The sequence below is a fragment of the Sceloporus undulatus genome, chromosome 6, assembly GCF_019175285.1.
Source record: "Sceloporus undulatus isolate JIND9_A2432 ecotype Alabama chromosome 6, SceUnd_v1.1, whole genome shotgun sequence".
Classification (NCBI taxonomy): domain Eukaryota; kingdom Metazoa; phylum Chordata; class Lepidosauria; order Squamata; family Phrynosomatidae; genus Sceloporus; species Sceloporus undulatus.
This window is the reverse complement of record NC_056527.1, coordinates 22318698-22342041: the sequence shown is the minus strand read 5'-3', so window position 1 is coordinate 22342041 and position 23344 is coordinate 22318698. Positions and strand designations below refer to the sequence as shown.

General features: G+C 41.7%; 1 protein-coding gene across 9 annotated transcripts in view; it reads right to left on the bottom strand.

The window, feature by feature from the left end:
- Positions 1-15459, bottom strand: part of ABI1 (abl interactor 1) — a 111082-nt gene extending 95623 nt beyond the window's left edge. For 7 of the 9 annotated variants that reach the window (XM_042472801.1, XM_042472799.1, XM_042472804.1 and 4 more), the window contains exon 1: positions 15128-15381. In XM_042472801.1, coding sequence (XP_042328735.1) covers positions 15128-15244 — 117 coding nt within the window. In that variant the 5' untranslated portion in view covers positions 15245-15381. Of the gene's footprint in view, positions 1-15127 lie in introns of all 9 variants that reach the window. The other 2 variants (XM_042472806.1, XM_042472807.1) reach the window with 1 other exon arrangement.
- Positions 15460-23344: the final 7885 nt, after the last annotated feature.

Sequence of the window (23344 nt, the reverse complement as noted above, 5' to 3'; positions counted from 1 at the left end):
CTGGAGAGAAGTGACCAGTGGGGTCCCACAGGGCTCTGTCCTGGGCCCAGTGCTATTCAACATCTTTATCATGACTTGGATGACAGAATTGGAGGCATACTTATCAAATTTGCAGATGACAACAAATTAGAAGGAGTAGCTAATACTCCAGAGGACAGGATCAAAATTCAAAACAACCTGAATAGACTAGAAAGCTGGGCCAAAGTTAACAAAATGAACTTCAACACGGAGAAATGTAAGGTATTGCACTTAGGGCAGAAAAATGAAATGCACAGATATAGGATGGAGGACGCCTGGCTGAACTAGACTACATGTGAAAGGGATCTAGGAGTCCAAGTAGACCACAAGTTGAACATGAGTCAACAGTGTGATGCGGCAGCTAAAAAGGCCAATGCAATTTTAGGCCACATCAATAAAAGTATAGTATCTAGATCAAGAGAAATAATAGTGCAACTCTATTCTGCTTTGGTCAGGCCCCACCTGGAATATTGTGTCCAGTTCTGGGCACCACAATTTAAAAAGGATATGGAGAAACTGGAGCATGTCCAAAGGAGGGCTACTAAAAGGGTGAAAGGTCTGGAAACCATGCCCTATGAGGAATGACTTAGGGAGCTAGGATGTTTAGCCTGGAAAAAAGAAGGTTAACAAGTGATATGATAGCCCTGTTTAAATACCTGAAAGGGTGTCATATTCAGGAGGGAACAAGCTTGTTTTCTGCTGCTCCAGAGAACAGGACCTGGAACAATGGATGCAAGCTACAGAAAAAGAGATTCCACCTCAACATTAGGAGTAACTTCCTGACAGTAAGGGCTTTTCGACAGTGGAACACACTCCCTCAGAGTGTGGTGGAATCTCCTTCCTTGGAGGTCTTTAGACAGAGGCTGGATGGCCATCTGTCGGGGATGCTTTGATGGAGGGTTGCTGCATGGCAGAGGGTTGGACTGGATGGCCCTTGTGGTCTCTTCCAACTCTATGATTCTATGATCCTTGATATCACCCACATTTCCCATTCAAGCTGACTGCCTAACCTTGTTTCATGACAGCACCACATTTAATCTTATCAATTTATGAAAAGTCCCATCCATTTGTGGGATCATGGTACAACTCACACACAATTAATACTATCTAAATAGAGCGGTAAAAGTTAATTTTTTGGAGTGTAGTTCCCAATATGCCCTAGACAGCATGACTACTGGCCATCCTGATTAAGATATTCTGGGAGCTGCAGTCCAAACAAATAACTCTTCCAAGTGTTGCTTTTAACATGTGTGAAATTCTAATTTGAATTAACATAAGAAAATAAAAATTATTTCAAAAGCATTATGTAAGATTTGCTTCCGTGCTAGGATTATTATAATGAAGAGTTTTTCAGTTACGCTTTTTCTGGAAATAAGTATGAGGAAGTACCAGAATATAATAGAAGACAAATTTTTACTGTGTGATTTCAAGGCTGGTTTGCATAGCTCACCCCAGTTTCATCACAGGTTATCCTTTCTCATTGACAATACATTACTATATAACCAATCTTGGTGGATATGCATTTACAGCTTAAAACATGGAACGCAAAATTGGGGCAGTGCATACATAGGTCCTTTCTTTACCACACCAGGTATACAAATAGGCATGTGCAGCTAGGCAAGTATGTTCTAGTTCCTAATGAGCCTTGGGTGCTTTCAATTAGCTGAAGGGTCATCTTTGCCTTTAGGTTTTATTGCTGCATCTCCCTTAACACCACCATGTCATCAATAAACCACAATTTTATTTCACCGGTGACTTCATTTCATTTTGACAGATCCTTGAACATGGTTGAACTGGGACCTGATTGGATCAGAACTGTTACAGTCTGCAAGGCAACGTAACATTACCAGTGGTTCTGGCAACCCAGATGCCCAATTATATTTTCATATTGACAGTTGCTAAGGACCACCCTAAACATTTCTCTATGACCTTCAGGAGTCAGTCTGCATTTCATCTGTTGCCAGTCAGCAGTGGAGACACATGAGTAACCAAACTTCTTTACATATAAGACAGATTGGGTCAGGAGGATGGCAGAGCAATGTCTGAGAAAGGGAGGCATGACAAAGCTTCACAAAGAAACTGGCAGACAAGCAGAACACTGATAATTGACAACAGGATGAGGGATAAAGTACAGACTGCACCAGTTTTTCCAACCCCAAATCATTTGAAAATGCACTGGTACCCTTAATGAACTGCTCTCTTTCAAATGTCTGACAGAGCAGCCATTGATACCATGGAAGGATAGATAAAACTCAGGACAGGCTAAAAACAAACATCAGTTCATTTTAAGAAGGAAATCTACTGCATGTTAGATGGTATTAAATAATTAATACTGTTGAAATCTCTTCTTGACCAATGCACTACAATACCTTCCATATCACTGCACACAGTCCAGAGAGATCTGACCTGTGAAAGGGGATTTCTGTAGAGAATTATTGTGTCATATTAAAAAGTGCTGAGTTGTGAGAATGTTGGAATGTTCAACAATAAAATATCTCAAAATGCCCAGGATTTCTAAGCAATCTATTATTTCAATTATTTATTTTCTTCATGTCTTACTAGAAGGGTGGTCAGAATATAAGCTATGGACCATGATCATATTCTGCTGGACCAGCTCATATTGGGATTCTTACAAATAATATTAGGTTAGGCACAATCTGGCAATATATTATATACTCTATTGTCCTATATTTGAGCTAGCTATGTTTTTATTTGCTAGATGTTTCTCTGCACACACTCTTACTTTGGAAATCCTGTCACAATGTAGGACTACCACTGCCCCCTCCCGAATTCGTCCCTTCTCGCTTGCTGCCCCTTACTCCTGGAACCTTCTTCCCCCACATGCACACCTCATCACTTCTCTGCCCAGTTTCAAAACTGAATTAAAGACTATATTGTTTAGAGAAGCATTCCCAGAGGTGAGCCCCTCTCTGACCCAGGAAGCCTCCTTCTAACCATCCATCAAGAAGCCAAGCCCTTCCTCCAGTCCATCTGCCTTGGTCCAGATCTCGGAGGTGGAAAAGATCTGTTGGACCTGATCCTATTCCCCACCACCACTCCCTTCTCCTTTTGTGTCATGTCTTTTAGATTGTAAGCCTGAGGGCAGGGAACCGTCTGACTAAAAAATTGATGTACAGCGCTGTGTAAACTTACAGCGCTTTATAAATAAAGGTTAATAATAATAATAAATTTAACATGGCCAACAAGGATTCTAGCATTTTTTTAAAAATGGTAGAGCACACCACTGTGCAGTCAGTCCATTCCTGCCTGATAGAGAAGGCGATTCAGCTACTACAGTCGGCTCTTCTTATACATGGGTTTTTTATACACAGATTCAAGCATCCACAGTTTGAATATGTTCAAAAAAAGTATAAATTTTAAATAGCAAACCTTGATTTTCCATGTTTATAAGGGACACCATTTTGCTATGGCTTTATATTTAATGGGACTTGAGCATCCACGGATTTTGTTATCCATGGGAGATATTGGAACCAAATCCCAGCATATAACAAGGGTCCACTGTATATTACAATTGCAAAATAAGAACACTTACTCGGTGTATGGACCACTTCCTCAGGATCTAGTGAGGCTTATACCCAGGCAGGAATGTTTAGAATCCACTACAGCCATTCCATGTTTTCTTTTTCTTTTTCAAGTTAGCTAGCTCCATACCTAGCCATGGTTTGGAAGCACAGAGAAGCTGAATAATGATAAAAAGATGGAGGGGGGGAGATCACTTAAGTGGTTCATGGCCACTAGGTTTTCTGCCACCCACCTGCACCATCATCCTGTTGCCTCCATTTAAATGCACATTCCAAACTGCCACCTGTCAACCACATGCCCTGCCGAACATGCAATGGATAAGATCATGCATAACGTCTGAATACATGAGTGTAAAATGACAGGTATCACCAGCAAAATGTCAGGCTGAAGTCTTAATAGATACTGTAGAACGAAGTAATTACAGCATCCAACACTCTCTTCAGCTTTTTTTTCTGTTTATATTTGGTTGTAAAATAAATTACCTCCCTTCATGTCATTTAGATATGTTTTTATCTATTTCCACGGTAGTGAAGCCGATAAAACAAGATTTGGAAATTTAAGACAGATTTAGAAGAACTTAGCTCTTACAATCTTCCACCATTACTCAAATCCAAAAATCCCCCACATTATTTGCATCAGCTTCCCTTTATTTATATTCAGTTCCTTATGCCTCTTCCTACATCCAGCAGCTGACACACACTTTAATTTCCTTAGTATTGTATGGTCTTTGAACCTCACTGGATCCTTTCAAGTCCCTTGTACCAGCATTCCCTTTTCATTCCTCTCAGATAAGTGCTGATTACCTGGAAGGTTTATCTGACCCAAAGGGCTAGTTATACTGGTATCTGGAATTTTGTTTGGTTGCTGCTTGCGTCACTGCACACGGTAGCCAGAAGCCACTTTTCAGTATAATACAATATTGGCAGCCACAGCTTCAGCAGTTGGAGGGAGGAAGTAAAATTCAAATCCAAAAGATTAGAACCAAGATTTTTCTATCATATAGTGATTAAATTTAGAATGAACGCTGGCAGTCAGGTTTAAGTCACACTTGTCCAATCAAAGAATGCAAGATGTCAAATGTATCTTTCACAGTTAGGCACTTCTATCAGGATCCCCTTACGTTTTGATTAAAGAGACAGTTGAGAGACAAAACTTGTTCTGTCTTCCACTCAGCAAAGCAGGCTTGATATTATAATGAAGCTTCCTTTCTCTACTGGGATGAACTCTGTACTTGACAAACACACACACACACACACACACACACACACACACACCAACTAGGTATACCATGATTTTGAAAGCTTTAACACCTCAGTCATGAAAATTTAGGCTCCTTAGACTGAGACAGAGTAACTAAGGCGGGATACAGACCGCCCCTTTCCCCAACAGATCGGGACCTCAGCTGCCACAGCAGCAGCCTCAGAGGCCCCGATCCGCCGCTTTTCCTGGCCTTGGGGAAGCAGCAAAATGCCGCTTCCCCATGGCCTGGAAAGGGGTGTCCTTGGGGATTCATGCCCCAAGGACACCCCGACAGCGGCGGGGAAAGGGAGAAAGGGGCCACTTGACCCCTTTCTCTTTGTATGACTGGCGCGGCTGTTTAAAGGCCACGCCAGCGATACATGTGGCCAAAGGAGCTCCGAAACGGAGCTCCTTTTGGTACCACTGAAAGGGCACCACAAGCACCCTCCAGCAGCGCCAGGACATCACGTCCGCGCCACTTGGCTGCAGCACAGCTGTGACATCATCACGGCTGCGCCCATGTAGAAAGGGCGTCACCATTACAACGTACTAGAGTTGTGGGGCGTCTGGAAAGAACGCCCCAAGGCAACCCTAATATGTATCCAGGGCAGCACTTTGCACCGGTCTGGATACCGCCTAGGATTACAAAAGCAACAATTCAACAAACTTTTACCTGACATTTACATCATAATGATACTTACATTTGATGGGTTTATTCACGCATTCTTTTTTGCACAAATATGTGAATGATCGCACTCATGTATTCCGGGTTTGTTATTCACATGTGTCAACACTCGAATAAAGATGGAGCAAATGATGCAAATGTATTTGAAGCCCATTCAAGGCATGAAAAGTGTTATCCTGGTTTATTCCAGCTCTATTTGCATCAGTTATTCACACATCTGAGAATCTGAAACCTTAGAAAAACTCAGAAAAAAATTATCCCAGGCTAAATGGGTTTTTTTGGCAGCACTCCCCAAAACTTGATTGGATGCATTTGAAGTATGTGTGAACAACAAAGATTCAACCCAGATTCTACCTGGATTACTTTCACCATCTGAATAACCCCTGAGTAGACTTACATCAAATCACAGTGCTATGAACTTAACTGCTGAGCATGGGTTTGAGTCAAGCAATAGCATTTACAGTGGTGCCTCGGGTTACGAAATTAATTCGTTCCGCGGCCGCTTTCGTAACCCGAAAAGCCTTCGTAAGCCGAATTGCCATAGGCGCTAATGGGGAAAAGCCGTGTTTCGTGCGAAAAAGCGCCGAAAAGCACCAAAAATTTTCTTCGTAACCCGAAAAAACATTCGTAACCCGGAACAATTATTTCCAATGGGATTTTTTCGTATCCCGGAAATTTCGTAACCTGGGTATTTCGTATCCCGAGGTACCACTGTACATTGTTATATTGCTTCATAGTGTACTCAGAACTCTCTGAGCAGTTTACAATCTGTAGCCAAAACCACTAGTCTAGGCTTCATCCATCCACTGTCAATCTAATTACTACAGCAACATTGCCTTTTATGTCTGCTTACATCCACATTTAATCTGTTGCACCTGTGTGTGTATATGTGTTATTGTGTTACCTGTCGACTTATGTCGACCTCATGAATTCCATAGGGTTTTCTTAGGCAAGGAATATTCAGAGATGGTTTTGCCTGTTTGCCAATCCTCTAAAACAGTGATGGAGAACCTTTTAGAGACCGAGTGCCCAAACTGCAATCTAAAACCTACTTATTTATCACAAAGTGCTGTGTCCCTCTGGATTTCTAGTGACAAACTGTAGTGAACTCTGTGTTGGGACGATGGTGCATGTGCCCATAGAGAGGGCTCTGAGTGCCACCTCTGGCACGTGTGCCATAGGTTCACCACCACTGCTCTAAAATATAGCTTACAGCACCTGATATTCATTGGCGGTCTCCCAGCCAAGTTCTAATCAGGACTGGCCCTGCTTAGCTTCTAAGATTAGATAGAATCTGCTGCAAAAAATAATATATTTCTAAGCATTTAGCAACAAAATAGTCCATATATTTTTATTCTGTAGGCATGCATCTTCTTTAAGTCTCTACTGTACCTACATAGTACTCTGTAAGGTTAGGAAAGGAATGTCCATATCAACAAGAAATTAAACCCAGTTAAGACTAATGAAGTCACCAGTTGTAGAGACTTCCTTTCCAACCTCCAGGGTGTACATACACACACACACAGAGCACTACATTGCCTTGTGTGTCACACTCTCTAATCCTAGGGCAGCCCCATCAGCAAAGACACTGACACTACAAGCAAATCAATCCTCTCAAAAAGTAATCTCTGCACTAGTCCAACTGCCGGACAGATGGCTTTATGCAACTGCTAGTATAACTCTGTCTTACACTAAAAATCAAATCGGTATTATCAAGTAATTTATCACTTTAATACTGAATTGGGCTAAACCCACATAAAGCAGAAAAATTAGGTATTAACCTAAAAGATGTCATCTAGTTCTTTCTTGTATACCTTAGCATCAACAGACACCTTTCCATCATTTATTCACCTGTTGCTTACAACCAGCTTTGCTTTCAAAGCATATGAACTGGGTTATGTGTGCTTAAATGGGTTACTATTAGTTTTTTAAATAAACTCTTCCCTCTTGGGGTAAAGCACATGCACTTGAAACCATTCTGAAAACAGTCAGCAATACTGTACAGGTTTGCCAAAGCTTCATCAGATAGATGGGAGGGGAAACCACACACACACACACCAAACAGGTCAAAACATGTGCTGCAGTTGCCACACCACTGTATTTGTCATATTTCCCATGAGTAAAACCAAAAGCAACCTCGCCTTTTCAAAGCATTTGTATCAACAGCTTTTTTTGGGTGGAGCAAGCAATCTTTGAAGCAGAAAAAAGTTCAACTCTTGTCACTGCAAATATGTAGAGAAGAGTTCAAACTCTGACTGCTGGCATTTCAAGGTTAAAACCTGCTCTCCCTCAAGGACTTTCTGGGTAAATTCCAATGAAGTCTAAACAGGAAAAACACTATTTTGCAAAATAATATTCAGACTACATTTTAAGCTGGGTGAACTATATTCACAGGCTTTTCACGTGGTTTTCTCTCAGTTTTGGAAGACTAAGGCCTTATCACACGAGAAACTGGAACGCCAATCCAGAGCAAATCCGAATTGAAGGGGAAGCAGAGTCAATTCAAATCCAAGGCAATTCACATGATGAATTATCACATGTGAAGGATAAAATTGTGGTCATTCCTCAGTCAAAGCGGAGCGAGTGCACAGTAAATTATCACACTGTTACATACCATGCCAATTCAACAATTTGAATTGGCACCCTTGCACATGATCAGTGGGGCTCTGAACACATCGAGACCTTTTATGCTTCCGGGCTGAAGAAAGGAGCCACTTTCTGGTTCCTGTTTCACGTGAATGCAACCCTCACGTGAATTGTTCCTGTCATCTCTCCCTCCAGCCCCAGATCAGCCCCTCCATTGCTCCTGCCATCCCTCCCCAGCCCCAGATCACCCCCTCCATTGCTCCTGTCATCTCTCTCTCCAGTCCCAGATCATCCCCTCCATTGCTCCCATCTCAACTCTATGGAATTCTGGGAGTTGGAGTTCCTGTCACCTCTCCCCCCAGCCCCAGATCACTCCTCCATTGCTCCTGTCATCTCTCTCCCCAGCCCCAAATCGCCCCTTCCATTGCTCTTGCCATCCCTCCCCAGCCCCAAATCGCCCCCCCCCCCTGTCAGCTACATCCAGAAGTGCCCTCCATTCTTGAAGGAGCACCGGAAGCAAATGGAACAAAATTGCAGCACCGCATCATGGGAAATTTGCCACCTTGGAGGTTTGGGGGGATGCATCAGGATGGAAGCAAAGTTGCATTTCACACCAGACCAATTCAGATTGAAATTGAAGTGAGCTTGGAAACAATTTTTGTGAATTTGCTTGTTACCGAATTCACAAAAAATGAGAAGTCACTTCAGATTGACTGTGGATCTGCCTCAGAATGACCCCCCCCTATAGAAAGTAATCGTGTGTGATAATACATCACATTTTAACGTGAATTTGCATGGTTGGACCAGGAGTGACTCCGTATCTGAGCTGCAAAACCCCTTAAGGGCCATATACTAACTAGTTGGTTTAATGTTATGCATGTGTGTATAAGCACATTTTACCATAATGCCTACTGCTGACATCACTAACCTACCCCTGTAGGATTTCCGTATCTCCTGAATTATTTGAGTTTAAACTGAAGAGGAAAAATATTATGCAATTTCCAAATGATCCAGAGAGGGTCCAAGCTAAAGTATCACTGCAAGTAAATGAGCAATATAAACAAAGTGCCCTGTCTTTACCTGAAAGATGCCTCTCCCTATAACTTTTTTGCCACTTTGCCCAATAAGTTTCACTTGGCCAAGCATAGCTTGGGTACAGGTAGTTTTTAGCCTAATTTAAAGTTTATATATGAAACATCTGCACAGCTTATCATTTGTTTTCTGGGATCAGTTCAAGGTTTTAATCCTAAACTTTAGACTTCTAAACTGCTTAGGGTCTAGCTATTTCCTAAGAGACCACATGTCCTGTTAGGGAGACTGTTCAGTTATTACAATCTGCAAAAAACATGCTTTTGAGGAAACCATCACTTACAGAGACCTATTGTAGTGTAGTGATTTGAGTGATGTTGTTGTTGTTGTTGTGTGCCTTCAAGTCTTTCCTGACTTATAGCAACCCTAAAGCGAACCTATCATGGTGTTTTTCCCCCCACAAGATTTGTTTAGAGGAGTTTTGCCATTGTTTTCCCCCGAGGCTGAGAGTCTGTGATTTGCCCAAGGTCACCCAGTGCCTTTCATGGCCAAGCTGAGAATCGAACCCTGGTCTCCAACTTGTCGTCTAACACTCAAACCACTATGCCATTCTGGCTCTCTGGTTTGAATACTGGACTACAACTCTGGACATCAGGGCTTAAATCCCTGTTCAGCCATGGATATCCACTGAGTGACCTTGGGCAAATCACAATCTCTCAGCCTCAGAAGGAAGCAAAGACCTCTCTGAATAAATCCTGTCTAGAAAAAGAAATGTGATAGGGTCACCCTAGGGTGACCATAAGTTGGACACAACTTGAAGGCACACAACAACAATACAATAGACATGCATGAAAGGGCTTCTGCCAAACTATGAAATGTTCCCCTTTCAGAGTTTAGATCTATCTTTGTGCTCTCAGCTTTTTGAAAAGATGCTAAGACACATCTGTTCAACTTGGCCCTTTACACTGCATTTAGTCATTTCAATTTTGTTTTTAATGTGATTTCATTGATGAATTTGTTTCCTTTTTATATTGTTGTTTACTTGAATTTATTGTCTGTAACAGTGATGAAATTTATAATTAATAGTTTATGTTAATATAAAATACTAATGAATCAAATTCTTAGAAGTTAAGAACTATAACATAAGGATTATGTTAACATGAGGATTTACAAGAGTAACAGGAAGGGAGGCTTCAAAACGGTGTAAGCTGGTAGCTATCAGCAAATCCACAACTTATCAATATGTATTGCATATTATGAACCATTCTTCAGTATACAAATGTTACAGAAACTTCACAGAGAAGCCCTTAACATATCTACCAGGCTACAGAAACTTTACTACAGCATGTGCCTGTTATATCCCAATGTAGTTTGAACAGTGTGACTGGCAATACAAAGAATCACACAGAAGTAATGTTGAATGATTGATTCCTCAGGCAAGAAATATATTATAAGGCTAACTTACAGCCTCCCTCTATCCCAATAACGCTGAATGGACAACAGCAAATATATCTGATAAAACGTTTCCCTACTTCTAAAAATGCTGCAATATTTATATAACACTTTTCATAAGTACCTCACATATTATCACAATTCTGGCAAGAACCCTGTAAATTAAACTGGAATTATCCCCATAGCAGCAATAGAAACTGAAAAATAGCTGCTAGCCTAAGGTCCAAAACACACTGCAGAAATAATCCAATTTGAAACCACTTTAAGCCAGGGCTCAACGCTATGGAACTCTAGGAGCTGTAGTTTTGTGAGATATTTAGTCCTCTCTGTCAGAGACCTCTGATGCCACAATAAACTACAATTTTCAGGACTCCATAGCACTGAACCAGGACAGTTAAAGTGGTCTCAAACTGGATTAATTCTCCAGTGTGTTTTGGAAATAAGACTACTCAACTGAGAATAGAAATGGAATTTTAATCAGGGACTTTCTTGCTGGGAGCTCATTCTACACAACTTCCGCTTTGGCTACTACTGTTGAATGCCATGAGTTTATTATTTGGGAGAGGGGTTTATTCAGAATGCTCAAAGCAAAGCCACTCAGAGTCAGCCCTTCCTTTTAGAACATATAACACATTTCAGAGCTTTCCAGTATTTAAGGTTTACCAGTGTCACCACACCTTCTGTGTCTGAACACCTAATGATGTAGACCAGGGGTAGGCAACCTGCGGCCCGCGGGCCGAATGCGGCCCGGCAAGGCCTTGGGACTGGCCCCAGCCCGGTCCTGCCGCCGATTGCTGCCGGAGCCTTTGGCCTCTCGCATGAGGGCGTGGGGCCTTTGGCCTATCAGGAGGAGGCGGGCAAGGGGGGGCAAGCGGCGGGCAAGGGGGGCAATTGCCTATAGAAGCCTCCGAAACCTGAATTTATATTAACATTTTTCAAAAAATCAGCAAATTTTTAGCGTGTCCTCCATTTTTTAAAAAAAGTGCCCTCCATTTGAAATTTTTGTCCTACATTTGTCCCGGTTTATTTATTCATTTAATTTTTAAAAAAATTGTTTAATTATTTATTTTTTGGCTTCGGCCCCCCAGTTGTCTGAGGGACAGCCCCCGGCTCAAAAAGGTTGCCTACCCCTGATGTAGACTCACTAGAGAGACTGCATACTCTTTCCTCCCTTGTTTCACCTGCATCCCAATGAACAAACAATGCATATAATCCAGACAGATTTGACTGGGGAGGTTCTATGAAGAAATCCATATTCTGATTTTGATTACTTAAGGAAGGAGTGACTAGGTATCACAGCAACAGATCTGTGCATTTAAGCATAGACCTGGCCCTAAGTAGAATTAATGTTTGATTAAAGACTGCACAAGTAAAGAGCAATGAACCCTCCTAATGTACACTTATTACCACAATTTCCAATCACTTTTCTCTGGGTCAGATACACACTGATATCTGAGTTCATCTGAGGAGAAACACATCCCAGGAGGACAGACCATGAGGAGTACCTTGCAGACAGACACTGCACTTCATGGACTCCTCAACAGGCTCTTTTTTACTTTATAAAAATGACTCCCTATGCTCTTCTTTCCATGCAATTTATGTTTAAACAGTAATTCGTCATAGTCACAAGTACCTTGGCCTTCATGTTAGCAAAGTAAAAGATTACAGGACTACAGAGAAGCAATCCAAGCAAAGACAAGAAAAAGGAACAATGAAATAGCCACATTTTCCCCAGAATGCCATCTACCCCATGAGAAAATCTGGAGTCTAGTTATAGCAGAACTGGACATACAAAGATAAGGTAGCAAATGCTGAGCTCAGACACATTAACAGGTAATTGGGAATGGCTAGACAGACATGCAGCGTGCAACAAGTTCCATAACTCTTTTATCTGGATAAAAATTCATGCAGAATTGTGAATCTGTGGTTACTTAAATATTTTTCTGAACAGAAAGGTGCAAAAAAAAAACCATCAATGGCTATAGTCTTACACATATTTGTTGGGGAATGTTAGTGGGATGTGAACACTGGATTGTGCTGTGTAAGTCTATTAAAATACATAGGAATCTATATCACTATTAAGAATTTTTCTTACGGGGGGCAAATGGGTTTATAGCAATCCCACACACACAAAAAAGGTTGCAGGGAGACTAGACAAAAAGCAGCAAGAATAAAAGTAAGACTCTTTTACTAATTAACAAGGAGACTCAAACATAATATGAGGTTAAATTACAGCTGTAGGGTGTTTTAATTATGAAAAAAGCAAACCTACACATTTAGAGGGCTAAATGGGTGCTCTCTTTTTCCTGGCTGCATACCTACACTTCATTTCTCCCACATTCGGATAATTTCAGCAATCTAGTATCGCCACAGCATCACGTCAGAAAACATAATTCGTTTAGCCTCGGTAAGAATTACATGCCAAATATTAAACAAACAGTGCCCACAGAGAATTCATTTCACATTATTAAATTACATGAAATCATTCATGAGAGAGAGAGAGAGAAAGAAAGAGAGAGAGAGAGCATATATGCTTGCATGCAGAAGCAAAAGGAAGGAGAGAGCATGTCAGCCTCTCCTTTCATAAATTTAGGATTTCTTCACATTGCTATGCCAAGCAATTCTTCATTCAATTCAGCTGAATCTGTCCCCCCTCCATTAAAATAAACCCGCTCCTGAGCAGGGTGACCAGATGTCATGACCACAAAGGAGGATGAGCCACCACAAAATGTAGGATCTTCCAGAAGAATGTAGGGTATGACAAAATAAAAGCTAGAAACACTCATAGAAGTAACGAACAGCTTCATTTATATACCGCTTCATACTGAACTAACAGTGCATGCTTCTCAGTCATGCTCAAAATAGAGGATATTTTGAAATTCTTCCTGGGGGGAAGGTTGAAATGTAGGACATGTCCTGGAAAAGGAGGATGGCTGATCACCCTGTTTCTGGGGGAAGTCTGATGTCATTCTTCCTTCCCAGTTGGAGGCCAGTTTTTGTTTTTGTTTTGTGTAATTGCTGGCTTTCAAAAGCACACCTATAAATGAACATATATTATCACAACCCCCAAAGAGAAGCTGAAGGGAAACAGACCAAGAATGAGGAACTCAGCCTGAGGAAGAAAAAAAGGCAGAGCCCTTCTTCAAGACATGTTGTATCATTTCTCTCTCACTCACACACACATACACCCCTCTGGCCTCTAGAGATACACAGCAACACAACACAAGGAAGTCGGTAATGCCTGCCTTAGAATAAATTAACCCTACAAGGCACACCCTTTGCTGATCCAAAGGGGAAAAATAAAGCAAGCCTCCCTTCTGCCACCCAGACTAAGGTGGCACTGAGTGAGAAAAGGAGAAGAGGAAGAGGAAGAAGAAGAAGAAGAAGGCTTGTTTGGTTCAAAAGTTTGGTTCAAAAAGGAAGGGGGGGAATCCAGAGAGAGTTAAAGTGAGGCTATTGCTGCATCTGCACTGCAGAAATAATCTGGTTTGACACCACATGAATGGCCATAACTCCATGCTATGTAATTCTGAGAACTGTAGTTTTGTGAGGCACCTCCGTCGCAGGATTGCAACAAACTATAAATGCCCAGAATTCCAGAACACTGAGCCATGGCAGCTCAAGAGTGCATCTACACTGCAGAAATAATCCAGTCTGACACCACTTTATGGGTCCATGCTGCGGATTCTGAGACTTGTAGTTTTGTGAGGCACCAGCCATCCTGTGCAACATTCCCAGAATTCAATATCATTATCATTATTATTATTTTCCACATTATTATTTATAATGATAATAAATTCCACAGCATGGAGGCATGGCCACTAAAGCGGTGTCAAAATGGGTTATGTCTGTAGTGCGGATGTTCTCAATGTGTAGGTGAGGACGGAAGAAACTGTGCTTTGAAAAACTGGTAGCAACAGACATTGCCCACTTCCTCTAGCAGAGAGAAAGGAGTGTGTAGCTCCTCATTCTCCTGCCATTTAGGTGAAAGAGAGAGAGGGGAAGGAAGAAGGGAGGGAGGGAGGAAAGGAAGAGAGGGAGGGAGGAGAAGGAAGGAAGGGAGAGAGAGAGAAGAAGGAAGGAAAGAAGGAGGGAGGGAGGGAAGGAGGGAGGAGAGAGGTGAAGGAAGGAAGAGAGGGAGGAGAAGGAAGTGAGGAAGGAAGGGATGGAGGAGAAGGAAGAGATGAAGGGAGGGAGGGAGAGAGGGAGGAGAGAGGTGAAGGAAGGAAGAGAGGGAGGAGAAGGAAGAGAGGAAGGAAGGGAGGGAGGAGAAGGAAGAGAGGAAGGGAGAGAGGGAGGAGAGAGGAGAAGGAAGGAAGAGAGGGGAGGGAGAGAGGGAGGAGAAGGAAGGGAGGGAGGGAGGGAGGGAGAAGGCAGGAAGGAAGGAAAGAATGAGGGAGGGAGGAGAAGGAAGGAAGGAAGGAAGGAGGTAAGGAAGAGAAGGAAGGGAGGGAGGAGGAGAGAGGGAGGGAGGCAAAGGAAGGAAGGAAGGAAAGGAGGAGGCGATGAATGTTTCTTCCCCCCTGCCTTCCCTGCCAGGAGCCCACCAGGAGAGCCAGCCCTGCTGCTTCTTACCTGGATGTAGTTGTTCTCGCAGTAGTCGGCGACCCTGGTGAGGTTCTGGTAGCTCTCGAGCAAAGCCCGCTTGCCAGAAGGGATTTCCTCTTCTAGTAACATCTGCAGCTCTGCCATTTTCCACCCCTCCGCATCGCTTCCTGGGGCAGAGAAAGAGAGAGAGAGCGCCCAGCCAGCAGCCGCTGCCCGCCTGGTCCCACGGGGATCGGGGCGCCCTGCTTCGCCTCGCTTTCGACACAGAGAGAGAGGGAGAGAGAGACAGGAAGGAGGAGGAGGAGGAGGACAGAGGCTTCGCTTTCCCCACCCACCTTCGCCTTCTCTGCCTTGCCTTTTTTGCCTCCTCGCAGCCACCGTCCTCCTTCTCCTCCTCCTCCTCAGGAAAAAAGGCGGTCGCAAGGCATGCTGGGAGGTGTAGTCCTGACTCCTCCTGCCTTACCATTCAGAAACATATACTTTAGCTGTGTTAAGTCTGGGAAATCAGGGTGTCCTCCATTTCAGTCTTCTCTCCAGGAAGAACTTCAAAGGGTCCTCCATCCTGAGCATAGCTCAAGAAGCATGAATTTGCATTTATAGGAATGAATGGGGCTTTTGTAATAAGGTTTTGTTTGGCCCTGCCAATCTTGGGTGTCCTACATTTTTCCTCGGGTGTTAGGACATCTGGTCACCCTGATGTCCTACATTCGTCCTCCTTTGTGCTCAGGACATCTGATCACCCTGATCTTGCAGCACTTCTGAGACTGAGGTGAAAGAGAGATGCTGGTAGCAGGAGCTTTCATTTTCCATGTTGTGTGTTGTGTTGTGTGCCTTCAAGTCCTTTCCAACTTGTGATGACTCTAAGGCGAATCTATTATGGGGTTTTCTTGGCAAGATTGGTTTAGAGGAGGTTTACCATTGCCTTCCCATGAGGCTGAGAGAGTGTGACTTGCCAAAGGTCACCCAATGGGTTTCATGGCTAAGCCAGGAACTGAACCCTTGCCTCCAGAGTCCTAGTCCAGCATTCAAACCACTATGCCATGCTGCCTCTCTTCATTTTATGCCATTCTCTTATCATGCCTTATTAAGTTTTTTAAGCAGCACTTGTAGCGAGTGCCTTTAGTGTAGTTAAGGCAACTGTTTGCACCTATGCTTTCCCCCCTAAAACAACAGTGAGATGTACATCGTCAACTGTCCGCTTTATGGAAGTGTGGAGAAAGGTCTCTTATCTCATTGGTTTTTGTCATCATTTCTGACTTATGACAACCCTCAGGCAAATCTATCATGGGGTTTTCTTGGCAAGATTCTTCAGAGGAGGTTTGCCATTGCCTTTTCTTGTGGCTGAGAGAGTGTGTCTTGCCCAGGGTCACCCAGTGGTTTTACATGGCTGAGCCAGGATTCAAACCCTGGTCTCCAGGGTCACAGTCCAATGCTCAAACCACTCCGCCATAGGCACATCTAATTTCCAACAGAATTGGATTGAAAAACCATGCTACTATGTTTGTGCTTTCACAAAATAGGTTTGCAGAGGTAACATCTTGAACATACATTAAGAGATATATTCAGGGGTAGCCATGTTAGCCATGTAGCAAAATACAATAACATTTATTCATTCAAGTCTACAAAAGCTCATGCTACCAACTTTTATCTTTCAGTTAGTCTCCAAGGTGCTGCAAGATCCCTTTGCATACTTCCTTACCATAACAGTCTTTTGGGAGCATTCCTACACTTAGCCTTAGCTGCATTGGTTCTACAATGGAGAGGTAAAAGGACGCATTGGAAAGGGTGGCCTAAGATTGGAAAGCAGGTACTGAAAATAGTTTGGCTGTTTGCTCAAATCTTGCAAAAACCATCCAACCCCAAAGAATATTTTCGAGTAGTAAATCATTGCAGACTTGGAACAATTATTAAAGAACGTCAAAGAAAAAAGTGCAAAGGTGGGCTTAATACTGAAAGTAAAGAAAACAAACATAATGACCATAGGGGATCTACCTAGACAATAAGGAAATAGAAATAGTAAAAGAGTTCTGTTGCCTGGCATCAAACATCAATCAGAATGGAGACTGTAGCCAAGAAATCAGAAGAAGAATAGAAATGGAAAGGGCAACCATGAAAGAGCTAGAAAGTTAGAATCATACAAGCCATAGTATTCCCCATCTTCATGTACAGATGCAAGATCTGAAAAAAAGCAAATAGGAAGAAAATCAACTCCTTTAGGATGTGGTGCTGAAAAAGAGTGCTGAGGATACTGTTGACAGCCAAGAAGACAGTCAAATGGATCCTTGAACAGATCAAGCCTGAATCCTCCCTGGAAGCCAAGATGATCAAACTGAGGCTGTTGTACTTTGGTCACTTTGTGAGATGGCATGACTCATTTTTAAAAATGCTAGGAAAGGTGAAAGGAAGTAAAAAGAGAGGAGGACTGCAAGCTAGATGAATGTATTCAATTAAGAAGGCCACAAGTATGAATTTAGAGGACCTAAGTAGAACAGTGGAGGATGGGGTCATGGAGATGTCCAATCCACAGGGTTGTCATGAGTTAGGCTTGACTCGACAGCAGTTAACAGCAGCAGCAACAACATAAAAAGAGAAAAATAATTATGTTGCATCCATTTACAATATGTCTAGTCTTTATGATGACAGAAAGTACAGTTTCTAGTATAATCATGGCTGAGTGCATATGTTTGACTCTCTTAAAGTACAACAGCATCAAAAATCCACAACCCAGTTATACCTTTATTCAGCCAACCAAAATGCACAGAACAATGTGCAAAAACAGTGTATTTTCAACTGAAAATGCTAAATAAAAATCACCGAAAGATGAAATTTAATTTTATCTATTACATCAGCCATGAGGTATAAACAAGTTTCATTAGAAGAACATGAGGCACATCATTACAGAATATTGATACAAATGGATTATCAATATAAAGACAATTGCAAGATGGCATAGCATAAACTGGTCCCTGAGAGATAATCAAAGCAGTTAATTTTAGCTTATCAAGAAGTTTGATTCAATCCATTTGGGACTAAATCAAGATAATTCTCTCATGTCCCACTAGAGATATTAACCAACTTAGCAATGCTAGACTGAGTATAGTATCATGTATTATAGCTATTATGAGATGTCAGTTAAGCAACTGCACATAAAACTGTAATGGACTGGACTGGACTGTTTTTCTGTTTCATTGTCATTTGACCCCAGAAATTACCACCATTACACCATCTCTGTCTATCCTATATATGTGTCCATATATCTACCAACTGAGGATAACATTTGGCATCTGATGAAAGGTACTATAGCCCATAAATGTTTTTTAAAAGGTCATACATTATTTAATTTATAGCACTTGTAGGCCATACTAAAATCTGTGCAGACTGACTTAGAAAATAAAAAAGAACATTCAGTGGCCTTATCTTCAGGTATGTATAAACAGGACCACATGCTAAACAAGACACTGTCAAATTAGCCCAAATTGGACTTACTTTAGATATCACTTTTTATTATCTAGAGGAAATGCCAGATACAACAATTTTCAGTCTGGTTTGCATCCACAAAGATTTTACATGGTCCTTTTCTCCCTGTGATTTTGAAATGTTTTTGAGTTAAGGCCAACTTGAGGACAGTTAAAAACATCAGCAAATTTCCATAGTGTATGTAAAGCAGGCAGATATTTTTAGCCCATGTTTCCTTGGAAGCATGTTCTGCTGCACACAGTTTAGGCACTTATAGCTTAAATATTAAATACATCACATTACTTAAAACTAATTAAATGACAAGCAGTGTGCATATCCTGCAGCCATGTTTTTCAGCCTCTTCCCTCCCAGAATTGTGAGGGGCAGAATACCATAATATTAGTAAAATACATACTCAATCCCAAGGCTTATTGAGAGAGTTTATAGCATATAGATGCTACAGATATGTGTTTATAATTTCACCAGGGCTGGAACTCCATAACTGGCACAAATGCATTTTAGAATGGAAGCCTTGGTTATGATGCTCACCATCTGCTTTGCTTATAGTTTCATGCTGATTTATTTTCATATGGAAAGAACATCAAAGAGATCATGACAGGACATTCTGTTTCAAGGCATTCCCAGAATCCTCAGCTTTTTTCCTGCAGAAGTCACCAGCAAGAAAGCCAATTGATGCCAATTGCAAGATGGTAATAACATGTACAGTACAGGAGATCACAATGTACCCTTCTAAAGGTTTAGTGCTGAAACCAGAAGTTTGCTGTTATTGTTACATGCCTTCAAGTTGTTTCCCACTTACGGCAACCCCAAAGCGACTCTATAATTGGGTTTCCTTGGCAAGCTTTGTTCGAAGGGGGGTTGCCATTGCCTTCTTCTAAGGTTGAAATGCATTTCTCTTTTAACTACCTTGTTTTACTGCTGTAATCTGCTTAACTTCCTCAAGATTAAGCGGAATACAAATAATAATAATAATAATTATCACTATTATTATTATGAAAGTGTGTGACTTGCCCAAGCTCACCCAGTGAGTTTCTATGACTGAGATTTGAACCCTGTTCTCCAGAACCATAGTTTAACTCTCAAACCGCTACATCATGTTGGCTACTGTATTTCAGATTCAATTGGGTAGATGGAGCAACATTCAGTCACTGTAATGAACTAGTGAGAGAGAGAGTGAGAGAGAGAAAGGTTACCAATTTTCAAATCCTACAGCTGTAACTTTAAGGGTGGATAGAATTCTGCAGTAATTGGTTGTGGATTATACCATTTATCTCTATGTCATGATAAGCTTCTTTGCTAATTCCTGCAAATCAAATCACTGTTGAAAGAACTGCTCTTAAAGGCCAGCAGAAAAGGCAGCAAAAAGTCCTAATTATTGCAGGGCTGACCCTGTAATTGAGCAGAATGAGATGCTTCCACCATCAGATTTGGAGTATAACTGTCATTAAAAAGAAGCAAATGCTTAATTCTTTACTTTTTAATTCTGTTATTACGGCTAAGAAACAGAACAGACCTTGGAAATATTTTGCCAATTACGTCTCCAAGATGTAACCTGTCTAACCCCTGGCCTTGGATACTGTGTACTTTGTCTTACTGCCTGTAAAGGCAGAACGCCATTTGTTTTTCTACCCTAAGTAGTAAAATGTTTTGGGCTACCCCTGAATCATAAGCATTCATGAAAGTAGCAAACACATTGCTTGAAACATAGGTATCAGCTACAAGCAACTCTCCACAAGAGCTTGGGAAGCTTCCTTTTTAAACTATAACTCAGTCTGCAGAATATTAGAAGTTGTAATCCAAAAGATAATTTCTAATATTTGCTTCCACTCCTAATCCGAAACACTCTTACCTGAATACACACACACAATGTTATGCTTTTGGATTGCAGGTGCTTATATAAAGTCTGGAAAACAAAGAGATCACCTAAAGGCAAATGCACTGCTACAGTTAGATGCAGTGGGAGGAAACCTTACTGAACTCAGCTGTGAGGAAGTATTCATAGCATTCGTCTGCCACTGCACACTTCCCAAGACAGCAACAGACTACATACAGTAGTCAAAAAGGAATCTTGCAAAACATCAGAGGAGGCAATGAGAAAATGACTGAAAAATTCAGAAAGGGAACCTGATATTAGGAATTAAAATGGAGAACATGTGAGAAGAACAGATTGTGTACAGTAAAAGAAAAAAAACAGGACTCATATAGCCTGTTAAAATTAAGATTGACCCAGGACTCAGACAGCTTTAGAATGTTAAGAACAATGCAGGCTTCTGTCATTAAAACACCAAAGTAAGATTCCTTGATATAGAATAACTTCAGAATTGCCTACATAGAGCTTGGAAAAAGATACTTGTTTTGAGCTACACCTCCCAGAATTTCTTAGCCAGCTGGCCAGTGGTGATACTAAATATCCTCCAACTGTCCAGATTTGCAAAGACAGTCCCAATCAATCCTCTGCTGTCCCACTTTCTCAGCTGCTTTTAAGGAGCGGCCTGCAGCCGGCTCCATCTTCACCAGATCAGGGTTGCAGCAACTGCACACCGCAGCCCCAATCTGGCCTTTCTACAGCACAAAAAGGAAGTGCAAAAAGTGGCTCCTTTTTGCACCCTGAAAAGGGCGCCATAGCCACCATGTCACACTTTACAGTGCTTCTTTGGTGCTGCGTCATTTAAATGCAGCGTCATGTGCGGTGCGCGGTGTCACACCACCATGGGGCGGAGTCAGGGTGTGCATTGTATGGACACCACGCCAAACTCTGCCCCCAGGCTGGCCTTAATAGCCAGTCTGCACAGTCCCTTAGTTTCTCTCTTCTCTCATCTTCCCAGTTTATCCTCAGCTTACTTCAGTTGTTGCCAACTGAGTTCCAAATGCAAAAGTAGCATGCACTCCATTAACTCAGAGGATAGGACAGGAGAAAAAGGAATCTTGCCCTTCCCTGGAGGTTGGGGCAAAGTCCTCTCTGTTCCTCCTCATTAATAACTTTTGTCATCTTGGCCAAGTTTGATGTTGTTTACCCACATGCTGTATTGTATCACAGAACAATGTATCTGTGAAACACTGGCGAGTATGATAGACACCGGAGAAGACGTCTTGGATTTTTAGTCCAAACAAGTATCTTTTCCAAGCTTTCTGTTTTCCTGGCTTCTTGCCAGGTGAGCTGCCTATCCAGGGCAAGGCAGCCCACTCTAGTTGCTTGTTGCTAGGCAGCCAGTAGCATTTTGCAGCCGCAGGAGCAAGCACACTCCAGCCAGTCATTGCTAGGCAGCCGAAGCTGGTGTGGAGCCCAAAAATACATGCAACATTGCTGGTCTGAGTAAAAGAACAAAATAGATGGGACAAAAATAAGCTGTGCAATAGTGTTGTTATGTAACTTGCCCTTCTTCCCCCATTCAGAGAATACTTTAATTGTTTGGTCTCTTTTTACTGATTCCTCGGTGTTGCCTCTTCCTTTTCCCCATTCTTTTTCTTCTAGGTCTGACTTTTTATTTCAGATAATACCAAATGCCAAATACAGTCTAGATGTTTGGGCTTTTCTTTTTCTTCTTGACTATACTGGATGGAAGAAGGTTCCAACTGTCTGAAGCTGACACCTTCAGAAATGGATGACAGCTAAGCAAAGTCCTTTCCCAACATGATGCTTTTCAAATGTGTTGAACAACAAATCTCACCATGCCTCATCCATTGTGTCTGGAAATAAATATTCGCAACAGGTGCAGATCTTGCATCCAATGGCCATGCTGCTTGGGGATGGCAACAGTTATTGTCCAGCACATCTGGAGGGCACTAGGATTGGGTAGGGCATGCCAGAAAAATAAGGTCTATGAATATGAACTAAGGGAGGCATGGTGAACCCTCTTTTGAGGACCTATCAAGGCAAACCTATAATCAGACAATCCAAAATGAAACAAGAGATATGGACAGGATGCATTCAACAAATTACTGGGGTTGTAGTCTTCAGGAACAAGATAAAAGTCTGAAGTTGACCAACATATATTATGGGAACATGGAATGTGAGAAGCATGATTCAGGAGGAACTAGATATGGTAGCGATTGGGAAGGATAAATCACCAGGAGCAGATGACATACCAATAGAACTGCTACAATACACAGAGACAGAATCAAGTTTAGTTCTAACTAAAAGCTAAGGAGCACTCTTAGAGAAATTAGTGTGTCACAACATTTTATTTTACTGATGCTTAATCTGTAGTTGGGACAAAAGGCTATTGACAGGGCAGAATGTAGAGAAACAGCATGGTTTCCAGTTAGCAAAGAGGTCAGACAAGGCTGCATTTTATCACCCTGTTTGTTTAACTTGCTTGCCAAAAACATCATGCATAAAGGAAGATAAGATTTGGAAGAAGGAGATGTGAAATTTGAAGGAAGGAACATCAATAATCTAAGATACACTGATGATGTAATATTACTGGTAGAAAAAACAAAGACTTGGAACAATTATTGAAGAAAGTCAAGTAAGAAAGTGCAAAGGCAGGCCTACATCTGAACATTAGAAAAACAAAACTAATTACCACAAAGGATTTACATAATTTTAAAGCAGAAGATGAAGACATCAAAATACTTAAAGATTTTTCATACCTTGGATCAGTCTTAAACAGAGTGGAGACTAGAGTCCTGAAATCAGCAGAAGATTAGGACTTGGAAAGGCAGCTATGCAGGAACTAGACAAGGTCTTGAAGTGTGAAGATATATCACTGTTAATGAATACTAAAATTAGGATAGTACAAACCATCGTATTTCCAATTTCTATGT